Here is a 14,789-nt window from a genome sequence, read left to right as displayed (position 1 = left end):
GCGGCAGGGGGACATCTGGGGCAGTTGGAGATGAGGGTGCTGCGGCTCCAGCTGGGGAGCACCGGGACTGGGCAGGAATGTCACCAGCAACGGGAGCAGGCGGGAGGGGGCTGCTGTGGGCAACATACAGGGCTGACAGCACATGGGGAAGGGGTGACAGAGCCCAGAGGCACGGGGGTGAGGACATCCCCCTCCAACATTACCCAGCCACCAGAGGAGCAGGGGAGCCCCCAGTGCTGGCCCAGTGTGGGCCTGGCTGGTGATGATGTGCAGGAGAGCTGCACGGTGCCCACGCACAGGATACCCGGCCTTAAACAACCCCTATTTATTTGCACCAAAGTCTCAGGGTCCCTCAAGATAAAAGCAAAGACAGGGAAAACCCTCAGGAATAGGCCCTATGCTGGGCCAGGGCCTGGGGATGTCTGTGGGACAGTGCCTGTGACAGGGGACACGACCCCCTGCCCACCCCTGCGCCAAGTGTCCGGAGCTGGTGGGGAGCTGAGCAGCCCCTCATCTGCGATAACGGTAACGCTTGAAGTGGAACCAGAGCTGGAAGATCCCATTGGCAAACTGGCAGCGGAAGCCGTGGCGGTGGGAATACTCCCACTCCCGGTTGACGATCTTGAAGGCGATGTCCTCGTAGGGCGGCCCGGCGTGGAAGCGCAGGATGGCGAAGTCCTTGTTGTCCTGGCAGGCCTCCAGGAAGTACTCAGGCGTCGAGCGCTTGTCGATGAGGTCGGGGTAGAAGATGTTGAACTTGTAGCCCTGCACGATCTTCGGGGGGGGGTTGTCGAAGTCGTAGTGGGTCTGGTTGTACTTGTTCCACTCAAAGCCCGTGTGCACCCGGTTGAAGAAGCGGGGCTTGCGGGGCCGGTACTTGTCAGCCCAGAGATAGGCCTTGCCCGTGAGGGGCATTTCCACACTGAACTGCGCCTCGTCCGCGCCCATGCCCTCCTTGGCCTTACGGAAGAAGATGTCATCGGCGCTCTCGGTGGCATCACCTGTAGGGAGGAGGGGTGACATCGGGTCCTGCAGTGCCAGCCAGGCCTGGGCTGCGGGGACGCTGCTGCCAGGCGTGCAGAGGGAAGGAGCAGCAGATGCTGGGCAGGGGATGTGGAGCTGGACACGGAGATGTGCAAGCCGCCCTGCAGACTCCAGGTGGGCAGAGGGCTGAGCTGTGCTGGGAAAACAACCCTTCCCTCTTGTCTGCAGCCCTAACAGCTTGGTGGTGTGACTGGGAGTGGGGAAGGATGTGACGTAGGTACCCACAGGGAACACCGGTGTCTGAGCCCCATCTCCCTGCTCCTGCCCAGGCCACAGCACCCTTTGCTGCCTGGGGCATCCCTGTGCCAGGCCGGCTCTGGATGCGTGCTCCAGATCCAGCTCTCACTCACTCTTTTCTGAGGGCAGCGTCCCCCTCCAGCCCTGCACCCCGAAGCGCGCGCACGCACACCCCTCTGCGCCAGGCAGACCGTGAGGCCGGCGGGCACAGGGCCTGAGCGTGGGGCTCCTACCTGTGACCTGGAGCTGCTGCCGCAGAAGCAGCAGCCGATGCGCGTCCTCCTCGGCCTCCAGCACGTGGGCGTCGAAGGGCAGCTCGTTGGTGCCCAGCAGCCGGGGGCTGTACTTCCCTGCATCATAGTCATCCAGGCTCTGCTGGATCAGGTCCTCCTCCATCAGCACAGCTTCCCCCTCTGCCTCTCCTTTGGCCTCTGTGTCCTGCTCAGCCTCCGGCTCCGAGGACGGCCCCGGCTGTACCACAATGCTCTCCTCTGGATCCAGCCTGCAAGGAAGAGAGAAGAGAGAACTGGGACGGGGATGGTACCCTTGTTCTCTGCTTACCCGAGGTCTGTCTAGACGAGGATGCGTTTTCTGTCCCCAGTGCCCGCAGGGAGAGGCCCGGACGGCTGCGCTCCCCAAGGGAAGGGCTGCGTACCTGTCGCTGGGGGAGGCCGGCTCCTGCTTGATGATGGGGAAGAGCGGTTCGCTCTCCACACCCTGCTCCTGCTTCAACTTGTACAGTTTCTGGCGCAGCACATCCTGGTGCCGCTCCCGCAGCCTGCAAAGAGGAGATGAACTGTCAGGTCCCACCCAGCAGAACCACCTCATGCCCACACTGCCCATAGCTGTGACACCCACCACATCTGCTGGGTTTTGTACAGTTTTTGGGATTAATAACCCTCCAGTTTGGTTCCTTCTCAGAGACCTCACTGTAAACATTGCCACCGGAGAAGAGACCAAGTGTTCAGCCCTTTTCCATGCTTGGGAGAACCAACCATCTCAGAAAAGGTGTAAAACCCCTCCACCAACGACTTTGGGTTTGTGCCTCCCCAGCTCTGCTCACAGCAGGGTCTGCGCTGCCCCTTTCCACAGCCCTGGCCAAGGGACAGTCCCTGCTCTCACCTGGCCCGAGCCATATAAGCCTTCAGCTGCTGCAGCAGGCTCTCCCAGTACCCAATGTCAAGGTTGGGTCCTCCTGCCCGGATCTTGGTCTCGATGCCCTGGTATAGCACTTGCAGCTGGTTGTACGTCTTCCCCTTGAACACGGACTGCACGTCTGAGCTGACCGAGGCGTTGACACCATCCCGACGCTCCCCTGAACAGACAGGCAAGGGCGGTCAGTGAGTCTCCGAGCGCTCAGCCTGCTGTCACCCAGGCTCTCCTGGGCTGCACCTGACAGCGGAAGGCTGGATCCCAGCACAGGGAGGCTGTCAGATCCACAGCCTCCATCCAGCAGATCCCAGAGAACCCCTTTGAGCCCAGGTGTGCCCGGCAGACCCTACGCCCTGCTTTACCCACCGCTCACACTCCCCTTGACACCCACACCAAGCCCTCCCGCTTACCCGGGCCTCCTTTCCCAGAGGCCTCCAGTTTGCGGAGCTTGGCTATCTCATCCTCTGTGATGATGGTCATGTCCCTCCAGAAGTCCACGTTCTTCCCTTGCTCCAGCTCCATGTAAACCTGCAGGCAGGAGACAAGCAGGACATCAAACACCTGCTCTGCACCCCGGGCAGGGAAGTGGAGCGGAGGGGGCCTCGAGCTGCTGGCCCTCAGCCAGCCCCAGTACAATGGCGGCAGAGCTGGCACCTGGATGTCCTCCACCAGATCCTCCATGTCAGAGACGGTCAGGCCATTCAGGAAGGTGTAGGGCTCGTGCATCTCCACGGCCAGGTCGTCATCCTCCGCACTGATGTACTTGGCCAGAAGGTCAATGGGTTTTGCCCTCCCATCCCGAATCCGGATCTTAGACCTGGGAAAGAAGAGAGGGACAGTGAGCGGTGCCTGCCATCCTCTGCTCCCTGGTGGGCCCGTCCCCATGAAGCTGCACACCTACCGCAGCTTGGCCTGCTGCAGGTGGAAGTTGTCCTCCTGCTCCTCCCAGGTTTTGAAGTGCTCTGCCTCTTTCTCTCGCTGCAGCATCTCCAGCTCCTGCTCACGCATCGCCTTCTCCCGCTCTCGCTCCAGGCGCAGCTGCTTCACCTGCCCGGGATGGAGAGAGATGTGAGGCCACTGTAGATGGGGCACACACAAAGGACATCCCTTCGAGGACGCAGCTGTAACCCTGCACCCTGAGCTGCCTTGGCTCCTGTCATCAGCCCAAGGCTCCCTGGGGAGCCAGGAGCCATGAGAAAGAAGAGCCAGCATGGGCCAGTGGGGCCGGAGTGCTTGCTGCTCGCTGCCAGCCCTTTGGAGGACAGGGGATACAGGCACAACAGAGTGCCTCAGTGCCATGGCCTGGCACTTGTCCTCCTCAGCACTTCCTGAGCTGGAGTCAACCCCAAGAGAAGCCTTCTCACCCTGGAATAGCAGAAGTCGGTATACTGTGCCCCTCCCGATCCTACAGCCTATGCGCACCCCCAGTGAGAAGAACAAAGGAGTTTCCAGGTGAGCGACTGAGAGAACTGGGCTGTCCACAGAGTTCTCTGTCAGATGGTGAGAGGGAGGGGACACGCAATCCTACCTTCTGCAGCTCCAGGCGATTGTCCTCCTGGATTCGCTTGTTCCTCTCCTTCAGGTCCTTCTCATCCAGGTGGCTGATTCCTTTCTTTTCCAGCGCCTGAAACAGAGTGGCCAAGGGAAGCTGTGAAACACAGTGACCTCTACAGCCCCTCACCAGCCAGCAAATGCCACCACATCCACCTGCTTCCACTGCTCCAGAGAGCTCTGATCCTGTCAGAGGTCCCCAAATCTCTCAGAGGTCCCCAGATCTCTCAGATCCTACTCCTGAAGCCCCTCAGCAAAACCCAGGCTCAGCCCAGGGAGGCCACCTGACCTGGCAAGCGCTAACACACCAGTAAACACTGCCCAGCACTCAAGCTTCCAGCAGGTCCGGGTCCCTCTCCTGCCCCCTGACCCACCTCCTCATCCCACACCCCTGGCTACAGACCTCGATCTTCAAGAAAAAGGAGGTAAAACCCCACTGAGCTTGTCAGAAACACCCAGCTACTACTCTAGACCAGCATTTTGCTCTCACATGGCTGCTTTTAGGGCTACAGAGGTTCCCACCTCAAGCAAAAGTCCCCCTCTCCTGACACCCCACTGCTCCTCAGTCCTGTCTTGTCCCATGGCAGCTGCAGGGGCATGATCTCCTTCGAGCAGCCTCCTACAACATGCAGGTGCAGAGAAGAGCTCACTTTGCTCCAGATGAAGGTGCCCAGCAGGTTGTTGTCCCCAAACGGATTGTCGGTGTTGGTGTAACCCATATACTCCTCTCCCCATCCCATCTTCTCCCGCTTCTTCCTCTCCTTGGCCTCCTTCTTGGCCAGCCGGCGAGCCCGTTTCTCCTCAGGCGTCTCCAAGGCTTTCATAAGGGCAGCCTGCTTCTTCTTTTCCTCCTTCAGCCTCAATCGCTCCTGGAGGCTCAGCTGCTGCCCCGTCTCTTCCCTGCCCCGGGAACGTGGCGGGGAGGGAGAGCTGACAGAAGACACGGAAGACTTGGAGCCATCTCTCTTCCTCCGCCGCTCTCTGCTCCGGGCTCTCCTCTTGTCTCGCTCGCGTTCCGAGCTCGAGGCAGAAGAGCGATCCCGGGATCGCGAGCGGTGTTTCTTCTGGCTTTTATAGTGCTGGTCCCTGTTTTTGCTTTTCTTCTTCTTCCATTTCTGTCTCTCATCGCTGGAGTCGGAGCTGGGGTAGGGGGAAAGTCGCGTTTCATTTGGGAAATGGTTACTGGCTCTGTGTCAGACAACAGGCACTCCAGAGCGGAGAGCACCTTTCCCTGCTGCAGATGTGGCGAGTACTGACGCAAACACAGCCAGAGCTGCCAGCAGAGCCGAGAAAGCTCAAAGGCGCTTTCATGGCGGTACCTGTCTCCCTGTACCACCCCCTCTCCCCCAGCAAAACCCCCATTCGGGCGGATTTTGTGTCACAGACACCACTTTCCAACCACTCCTCCTCCCGGGTGTATTCAAACCTCCCCTACTCCATGCCTGCGGCCCCGCCCGGGCTCCCCCGGCGCTTCCACCTCAACCAGGCACCGGGAACAACTAGAGAAGCCCGATTCGTCCCACCCGCCCCACCGGGGCCCGTGATTCCCCCCTCAGCCGCGGCCTACCCACTCCAAGGCCCGCTCCCGCCTACCCCCGCGCCGGCGCCCGCATCCCTCTCACCCCGAACTCGGTTCGCGACGACGTTCCCGGCTCCTACTCCGGTATCGCTTCTTCTCCCGGCTACTGGAACGCTCCCGGCCCCGCTCCCGCCGAGGCGAGCGGGACCGTCGCCGCCGGGCCGGGCTGCGCGACCCGGAGCCCATCAGCTGCCGCTCCGCCTCGGGGTCCTTCGGCGGAAGTGCTGCCCGGCGCGTTCGCCTGAGCCGGCCGGGGGCCTCGCCGCGGGTCTGCCCAGCCGCCGCCTGCGCCCGAGAGGGCGCAGGCGGCGGCTGGGCAGACCCGCGGCGAGGCCCCCGGCCCCGCACCCGCCCCTCCCATCCCGCCCCCTTTTTCTTCCTTTTTCCCCCCAAAATGGGGACGTGAGTCCCAGCCGCGAGCGCAGGAGAGAGGAGGCGGAGCGAGCACAGACTACAGTATGCTTTATCACAGAGCCGAGGACAGATAGCATCAATTTACAGTTCTCCGGAGGAGGGGGAAGAAAAAAAAAAAGGGGGGGGGGAATACCCAAAACCGAGGAAAAAAAAAAAAAAGAAAAATAAAGCGCTCATGACTTAAACCCCACCCAAAATGAAGAGAAACGTGACAACACCCATGGCATCACATCCCTGCATCCCCCCCCCCGCCCCTTACTTACATACATTCGTTACATGGTGCGCGCACGGAGCGGACACAGAAAACGAGTGGGAATATGAACATCCCGATAGAACGGAGCCGGGGCTGATGGACACACGGATGAAGGGAGGTCAGACAGGAGCCCGGTACGCCTGAGGCCTGGCTTTCGCCTCGCCCTTCGTGGCTGGGGGCGAGCGGAGGGGGAAGGCCGAGCGGTGGGAGCCCAGGGCGAGACCTACAAGGGGCTAAAAAACTTCCCGAAGCGCGATTTCGGCACGTATGGCCGAGCCTCTCGCCGCAGAGGCAACGGCAGCCAAAAGCTGGATCCCTCGCGTGAGCATTCAAGGGCTCTACACCATCCTCTCTGCTCTACACCTGCCTGCGAAGAGCCTTTACAGGAGCTCGATGGCGCGCACAAAGAGATGCCGGTTTCCTCTTGCCGGGCCATACCTGGTGGGCAGAAGCCACCTGCAGTTTGGCAAGTGCCCGAGCTGAAAGTTCACCAGCAGCCTGAGCACCAGGGAACATTCCGGGCATTCCAGTGGGGAGGATATGGGGATGAAGGAGAGCGGTGGCACGCGGCTGCGTGGGAACCGGCTGTCTCACGGGGCTGCTCCGCTCGGATCCCAGAGGAGTAAAAGAAACGCTCCTTTCAACGACGGAGAGAGCGCGGGGGTTACAGCAGGGACAGCCCCTGCGCTGAGCTGCTGGGCCACTACAGAAAGCCCTGGCAGAGAAAGAACAGGCAGCTGGAGTCCCGGATGAGCAGGAGGGACATCCAGACCAAGGACGGGGTGGTGGTTTTCCTCCCCAAAAAAGGGCCGATGCTCTTTCCTGTGGGTGAGACCTAGTCCTGCCCTCCTCTGACTGCGCGTCCTGCGATGGCGGCGCTGACAGCGCTTGGGAAATGCTCCAGAGCTCCCCGCCACCCTCACGCCGCAGCGCGGAGGTGGGCTGAGAGCCAGCCTTAACCTCCAGGTTCCTTTTAGCCTCCAAGGCAAGGGGAGGCTGAGCAGTTCTCCAGCACCGAGCTAACCCGACCCACAGCAGGGAGCGCGTGCGAGCCCGGAAAGGGGCAGTTTCCATTTCAGATCAACGTCTCCCTAAAGTAAGGTTCCTTCCGTCCCCTCACGATGACAACGTTGCTTTAAGCCCTTTGCACGTCCCCTCGCAGCTCTGGCCCTTGGCATCCAGACCTGCTCGCTCCAAAAGGTTCGGCATTACAGAACTGCACAAGGATTGTCTCAAAAAGCCCGAACGCTTGAGGCAAGACGCGGAATGAATATGCTGCAAAAGGTCGGGGTTCCCCCCACATCTCTTGCGACCAAGCACAGCTCCAGCTTGCAAAGTTCATCCACTGAGATACTCCATGAAGGTGGGGCTCAGACGCTCCCTGCGCAGAGGCTACGCAGCTTTAGAGACCCCCAAAATGAGGGGAAAGAATAAAATCTCCCGTCAATGATGCTTAAACAATCTTAAACGAGATGCTTGATTGCAGTGGGCTGGACAGTCCTGGCGAGGCTAAACCCACCAGCCCACCAACAAGGTGGTACCAGGGCAGCTGGGCCGCGGCTCCGCCAGCCTGAGCCCAACCTCCCAGGTTCCTCCCCAGAGCTACGTTCCTCCAGCGCAGCACCCAAGAGCCGCATCTCAAGATGCGGAAGGGATGCGGCTCCCTCCAGCCTCTCTACGCTTGCGGAGGAAAAAAAACCCCAAAGGCTGAATTTTCAGCATTTTGAAGCCTCTTGCTTCCAGCCCAGAGGCAGGCTGTTGGTCTGCGGGTATTGCACTCTTCCCGGCTCCCCTCCGCCACAGCGCTCAGCCCCCGCAGCCCGCGGGGCCCGGCCGGGACTGGCACCACGGGGTGGGTCAGGAGCCGATTCCCAGCCCGCTGCAGGGGCTGGCACGGAGCGCTGCTACTAGCTGGGTGAACGAGCTGTCACGGAGCGACTGAAAGGGGAGAGTTTAAGACTTTTGATAGGTTATTTGGTAAATACGTGAACACACCTAAGGGCAGCAGCTTGCAAGCTCCCCAGCCTGTGCTCTCGAGAGAAGCACACCTTACAGCCTTCGGCATCTGCAGGCAAGGGGGGGGAAGGCTGGGTCCCGTACTTCTAGGCAAGAAAATGTCAATTCATGAAGATCCTCACCAAGTTTAGCACATTGCAGAGGGGAAGAGCTTCCTGCCAGCCCAGTTACCTTCTGGGACCTGAATGAACCCATCCCGAGTGCTGCTGTGAAGACAGATTGGAGGGGCTGAGCCCTGAGAGAAGGGTCCCACTTCCCCACTCCTCTACAAGGAATCCCAAGGACAGTCTGAAGATTGTGATGAGAATAAAGAGATTTTGATCCTCTTTCTCAAGTGAGGCTCACAAAAAACATGAGCAAGACCCGCCTCCCTCTGGTCTAAAGGATTTCCTTTCTTCTCTCTGGGAGAAGAAGATGGGATTGCTCGAGTTCAAGACAATGCTATGGCATGTGTCCTGCTGACAGGTGGATGAGCCTAGTCTGAACACTACCCAGTGACACCAAACCCCCTCGCCTAAAGCCTGCAGCCCTCGAAAAGCAAACTCAGACATCCGAAGCAGCGATTTCCAAAAGCAGATGTTACCACAGGCAACATCCCAGGCACCCAGCTTTTTGTCCAACAGAGTCCGTGAACGCAACGCTGCCTGGCAGAGTTAGGTGGCAGAGCCAGGCTTCCATTTCTGCCTCCAGTGTGTGCGGATGTGCACGCGCCTCCCTGACTGCCCTGAGGTACGGAGGATACGTGTGAACCCAATGTTCGTGGCCCCCGAGGACTGGGGGGTCGGATACACCCATGAGCATGCGAGGTGCTGAGTGGCTCCAGGAGGACGCAAGTGTCCGGAGAAGCCACACGTGGGGCCAGGCAGAGCGAGGAACTCGCACTCCAGCGCGGCTGGTCCCTGGAGGCGCACAGTTCTCGTCTGTCCGTGCCGGTGTGTCTGGAGCAGGTGGCGGTGCGACAGCCGGTAAGACGAAGCGTGGACTCCAAGCACAGAGGGACGGGGTGACGCAGCAGTGCAGTACACGGTGAAGGCAGAACCCATTGCAACGTCCGGAGGAGAGCCGAGGTGACCACGTCACTGTCGCCAGGAATCGTTTGCTTCCCCCGCACAGTGTTACAGATCAAGAGAAGTCACTAGCGATTTTTTGAATCCAAGTAAATTGCCATGGCTACTTTGGACTACTGTAACATGGGAGCAATTCTATTCAATGGCCTTTAATACATTGCATTTACATAGCACCTTTCATCCCAGGGTTTAAGTGCTTTAACGGAAGTGGGTACTGTACACCCATTAGCACGGGGGAAACCGAGGCACAGAGTGGTTAAGTGACTTGCTTTAGGTCACTCAGCAAAACCGTGGCAGAGCCTGGACAGCCTTAAACCTCCTGACTCCATCAGTTGGTTAGACCACGCTGCTGCCTCGAACGAAGCCACTCCGGTCCCTGCCCTCCCCAGCAACGTGCTCCTACCAATTCTCCAGTGAGGTCTCACACTCCTTTCTGATGCACAAATAATATGACCAAAAAAAAAAAAAAAAAGTGCAGTAAACTAAATGTTTAAAAAAGCACATTTGTGCTGTCTCTGTGCAAAGATAAAAGAAATAAATACATGATTAAAAAATTAAAAAGGTTCACAGTATCACACATGGATAGGTAGCTACGGTAGTGCACGTCTGGAAAACACTGTGTTACTACCCAGGATTCTCTACACCCAGCTGGATGTCTCCATTGGGAGCTGCGGGTGAGCGGGTGGTTTCTCTGCTGCCCACGTCTGGGATAAGTAGACATAAACGGTTATAGTTTTGCTCCGTTCTGAAATGCAGTGCCCGGGATCCTGCAGTGCAGCAATACTGGTGTCAGCAAGCTCTTCCCCATCCCACTGGAACGGCTGCATCAACGAAAAGGGAACACATCGACCTGCAGAGGGAATCGCTGCTCTCTGGGGCTTCTGTGTCTGCATAGAGATTACTGCAAGAGGCAGAGAAAAGAGAGTCAACACCCGAGCACCCGCCCCGCGTTCAGGTCTGAGCCCAGCCAACTCCCCAGAACCAAAACAAGCGTGGAGAGAGAAGGCGGCTGTTTGTTTCGCATCCTCCAGTAACGACAACACGACTGGAGAACTTCAGCTCCCCAGAGCTTTCACTGCACCAAACTATTCAGAACAAGCCACAAACCCTTGCTGAGCAGACGGGGTCTCTGCCGGCGCAGGAGATCTCGCCCGCTGCTACAGAGCTCATCCCAGATTCAGCAGGGCTCTGCCGCAGCCATGCAAGAGCCCCATGCTGCGCAGAGGCCACAGCGGCTCCCTCTGCAAGGTCAGCTTGCAGAGGGAGTGCAAGCTCCGACCTCGACCCACCGGGCACCCGGCACACGTTTCTCGTACACTTACTGTATCGCTCTCCTCATCGGAGACAGAGTGGAGTTGAGCGCTATAGTGGAGCGGGGAGTAAACCCAACTCCTCTCGTCTGTCGGCTGCCAGAGTGGCCAGAGACGGCGGGGAGAATGCAAGGAGAGCAGCAGCAGAGCAGGGAGCAAAGGAGAGAAGAGGAAAAAAAATAAAAGGAGAAAATAAAAAGAGTAGGAAACAATACAGTAAGAACAGCTGTCCACCTGAGGGAGAGAAGTGAGCTCAGTGCCAGCTCGCAGCAGAGGAGCCTTCCTCATCCTCAGTTACGTACCTGCTCCCTACCAGCTGGGACACGGGACAGCCCGCCAGCAGCTGACATCGGACACTGCTCCAGCTGCAGTGGGGATGGCACAACCTCTCCTCTTGCAGGGACAGATTTTTAGAGCTTTTGAGAGCCAGGGAAACCTCAGCTCCCTGCCACAGCGTCGCCCCGCTCCAGAGGAACCGAGACACATGGGAAGTGACTGACCTAAGGGCACTGACAGAGCTCTGGGTTCCACTACCCACTCCCAGCTCTCAACCCCCTGTCTCCCAAGCCCTGTGCATTCTACAAGCTGGCATCTCCGGTGGCCAGGAGGGCTTTTACAGTGAAACCTGTTCCGGTTTGCTGTGCCTTCTCCCTTCCCTGCAGGCCAAGCAAGGCAACAATGGGTGGGTTACGACCGTGGTGGATGATGGCCACAGAAAGGAAAGAGTTATCGAAAGGAAAGAGTTATCGCCAGAGTCTTGGAGACAGTGGGGTGATGGGAACAAGTACAACAAAAGGAGGCAAAACACAATTGGATCTTGGAAAGAATGAGGGGGAAGGGGACGTGCGGCGAGAGAGCCGGTTATCACAGCACCGGGCATCGGTGTGACAAAACAGGCTTCTGCTGCCGACACAGCACAGAGAAGCCCAGGCAGATTCAAGGGTTGGTGTCTGCTTCCAGCGTTCCCAGGGGGGACCCACTTCCCCTGCAAACAGGCTCTTTTGGCTCCAGAGGTGATCCCAGAGACAGGAAACTGCCCCCTTTGACTCAGCCTGGGGTTTGCAAAGGAAGAGAAATGGAACTGGGTACTTGGGAAGAAGCCTGGGGGAGGTTCCCAGGCTGGGAACTAAGTGTAACAGTCTACAATGTACAAGAAACTACAAGAAGCCAGAGGAGCTTTGAAGCACTGGGCTCCGCATGCTGAACCCCATCGGTAATTGCAGCTACATTAGCAGAGACCGCTGGGAGGGAAGGAAGATAAACCTGTGCCTGAAGCTTCTTACGGGGGCTCTGCTAGAGGTGCAGGAAAGCTCAACGCTGCACAAAGCCAGCCCCACATCCTGTTTTTCATCTGTCCCGACTGAACCGCGTGCTCCAGCCAGCCTCCTTCAGAGCCTTTTAGGAGCTCAGATGCAAGCAGGGAGCTGCAAAACCCAGCGGGGAGATAAAGGAGCATCCGGTGCTCGGTATTAACCCTCCCGGTGCTGGGGCAGCTCAAGCCAGCCGAGGGGGCAGGAGGAGCTGCTGGGAGGGGTGGCCCGTTTGCCTACAGAGGTGCAGCGCTTTCCTCACGCCAAGGCCAGGAGCACGTTACTGCCACTGCTTCCCCGTGCGCCCTGCCCGATGACCTCCCCCCTGCCTGGCACCAAACTGGCAGCTACTGGGAGGACCACGCTATACAAATGCTTGTGCCGAGGCTCTGAGAGCACTGCCATTACCCTCCGAGGACATCAGCTCTCCCAAAGCCTGAGAAGGGAAATATTAAAACCTACAGCACTCTGAGCCCCGCATTCAGCCCCTCAATGCTCCACTGCCTCCCTGCACCTTTTGGAAAGGAAAACACTCACTGCTCACAGAAAACCTCCAGAGAGGAGGGAGCACCTTGGTGATGCTGAGAAGGGCTGGAGAGCAGAAACCATTCCTAACCCAGCAGGAACTCCTAACTCATTTGGCTTTACGAGCTGCTCAGGATCCCAGCCACCAGAAAGAGGACCAGCCACAAGAGATTATATCTGCAACTGGAATTTAGCAGCTTCAAAGCATCCTAATGGTCCCTTCGGAATGGCATCTGACTTCCTGGGCCAAGGGAGCAGAGTCTAACATGACCTACAGAGGTCGGGTGCCTCTCTGTCCAGGTCTGGTGCTTGCAAGTTTGTCCAAGGGCTGGGTGACACTGCAGCCCATCCCACGGCAGGAGCTGTGTCACCAGCCTGCAGAAAAGCAGGGCAGAGCATGTGTTTCTGCAAAATCCCACAGGGAGATCCCGTTTGTGTGATTTCCATATGCTTCCCCGGTTTCTGCTGGGCTGGTTCCAAATGGCCGCAGAATACAGAGCCACAGCATCCAAGGAAACGCAGTGCTGGCCCCAGTGTTTCAAAGCTGCAGCTCTGCTCCCCTACGCGCTAGCGTGTTCACTTACAATCCCAGAGGAAAGCGAGGTGGTTCGGAGTCTGCGCTGGCGGGGAGAGTAAATCCAGTACCTCCCATCTGTGAACTGGATGGCCCCAGGGCAAGTGAAATGAGAAAGGAAACAGAGGGAAAAAAAGGATGATGTGAAAGAGAGGATGAAAGAGAAAGCAAAAAACAAGGGGTTGGGCAACTCCAGGCCTGAACGGACCAGCGGGCGGGAAAGCCGTGCGTGGGAAGAGCAGCGCCCATGCCCTGCCACAGTCTCCGCACTTTCATTCCCCTGTAGGTGAGCAGGAGGATAAAGTGCTCTCCTTTCAGGAGCAGACTTCCAAAGATCGGATCCAAGTCCCCTGGGACAAATCATCCTCTGCACACAGCATCCCTTCGCCGACCGTTGCCCCTGGAGCACTCTCCTGCAAGAGAGCAGCCATGGACCAAGCCCCCCTGCGCTCTGGTGCAGCCTCAGTCAAGCTCCAGCTCAAGTGGTTTTCCAAGGAGAGCGCCCGTGGGAACCCAAATCAGCTTTTCCCTTCATCCCAGCAGTGACAAACACTCCACAGCACACGACACACATTTAATGCAAAACTCAAGGACTCAGATGAAGTATGAAATGCTGATGAGCAGTCAGTCACGCTCTCTGTGGGCACACACTGCACACAGATGGTTTCCTCCGGATAGGGAGGTGCCCCTCAAGTTGGGGGGAGCGCATATGCTCAGGGACAGGGAGGAAGAGGAGCTGACCCTTGCTAGAAGACACTTGCCAGTGGAGCAGGCAGTATCTGCAGGCAGCTTGCACACAGCTGCCATCCACAGGCAAAGAAAGAGCAGCCAGTGTTAGAGGGAGCTGTTTGCGTTTCGAACGGCATGCATAAAAACCCAAACAGACAAGCTTTTAAAATGGAGCTGATTCCTTCCACAGCTCCCACAAGCCTCGGAATGACTCGGCAACAAGTGAGCAGCTCTGCAGCAGAGTCATGCAAGCACAGGGAAAGGCAAAACACTGCCATTTTTAGGTTAGCCTGAAGGAGCTCATCACAAGGGCTCAGCTCATCTCCATCGCCACGTAACTGACAGCACCGAGGCGGAGCCGGGCGCCTCTTTTAATGAGAAGGTTCCAGCGCCCAGGCACGGAGGAGAGCTCTCAGGGGTCGGACCCTCAGCTCCGCTCCGTGAATCCACCGGGCAGGTACGCGTTTGCTAAAAAACTCTTCTCTGGTCTGCAGAAGCTGCTCAGACATTGCGAGAGCTGCCTGAGGAACACAGCGCCAGGCTCCACAGCACTCTGCTGCCAACCAGCAACCACCTCACTTACTCCCTGTCTCAGCACTAGATTTCCACTGCATCACCTAACGCCTCTGCCTGCAGGGAAAGGAAAAGCCAGAGTTCACCAGAGCCCGAGGTCAGCCCCACCGCAACCACCTCCCTTCTGGCTCTAGGCCACTGCGGCGCGTTTGTTTCCAGGAAAGCAGCCGGGCTCTGTGCCTGAGGAAGGAAGAACCTCTCAGTTGCACCGACATTCACCTTGGCTGGTCCCGGGAGTGAACACGCTGGCCTAGATAAGCCCTTCAGCACTTGTGCTTGGAAGTAGAGCAGCACACCTACAGCTACATCCACAGCACAATGACACCCATTTGAGCCCCACTAGATGCTGTCTTGAGTTCTCCAAGGGTTAATCCAGTTCCCTGCATTCAAAAACCCATCCAGCGTTAAGATCTGGAGGTGCTCAACACGAAGACGGCGTGGGGCAGACGCTGCCC

General features: G+C 58.2%; 2 protein-coding genes across 12 annotated transcripts in view; both read right to left on the bottom strand.

Annotated features, from left to right (window-relative positions):
- Positions 1 to 310: 310 nt before the first annotated feature.
- Positions 311 to 5,793, bottom strand: CACTIN (cactin, spliceosome C complex subunit). Of its 2 annotated transcripts, none has more exons than XM_054181987.1 (10): positions 5,607 to 5,793; positions 4,635 to 5,124; positions 3,962 to 4,057; positions 3,335 to 3,480; positions 3,088 to 3,250; positions 2,844 to 2,961; positions 2,404 to 2,596; positions 1,937 to 2,059; positions 1,515 to 1,807; positions 311 to 1,001 (listed from the first exon to the last, which is right to left on the bottom strand). In XM_054181987.1, exons 1-10 carry the CDS (start codon positions 5,747 to 5,749, stop codon positions 511 to 513), a joined length of 2,256 nt encoding a protein of 751 aa, XP_054037962.1. In that variant the 5' UTR covers positions 5,750 to 5,793; the 3' UTR covers positions 311 to 510. The 2 variants fall into 2 exon arrangements, with proteins under 2 accessions (XP_054037962.1, XP_054037963.1); XM_054181988.1 differs by having other exon boundaries at positions 1,515 to 1,783.
- Positions 5,794 to 8,541: 2,748 nt separating this feature from the next.
- PIP5K1C (phosphatidylinositol-4-phosphate 5-kinase type 1 gamma) overlaps positions 8,542 to 14,789 on the bottom strand; it is a 50,630-nt gene continuing 44,382 nt past the window's right edge. For 5 of the 10 annotated variants that reach the window (XM_054182000.1, XM_054181996.1, XM_054181997.1 and 2 more), the window contains 2 exons: positions 10,636 to 10,719; positions 8,542 to 10,214 (listed from right to left, as the gene is read on the bottom strand). In XM_054182000.1, coding sequence (XP_054037975.1) covers positions 10,212 to 10,214; positions 10,636 to 10,719 — 87 coding nt within the window. In that variant the 3' untranslated portion in view covers positions 8,542 to 10,211. The other 5 variants (XR_008463345.1, XR_008463344.1, XM_054181999.1 and 2 more) reach the window with 5 other exon arrangements.

This window comes from Rissa tridactyla, chromosome 22 (assembly GCF_028500815.1).
Source record: "Rissa tridactyla isolate bRisTri1 chromosome 22, bRisTri1.patW.cur.20221130, whole genome shotgun sequence".
Classification (NCBI taxonomy): Eukaryota; Metazoa; Chordata; class Aves; order Charadriiformes; family Laridae; genus Rissa; species Rissa tridactyla.
This window is presented reverse-complemented; position numbering and strand designations above follow the sequence as displayed.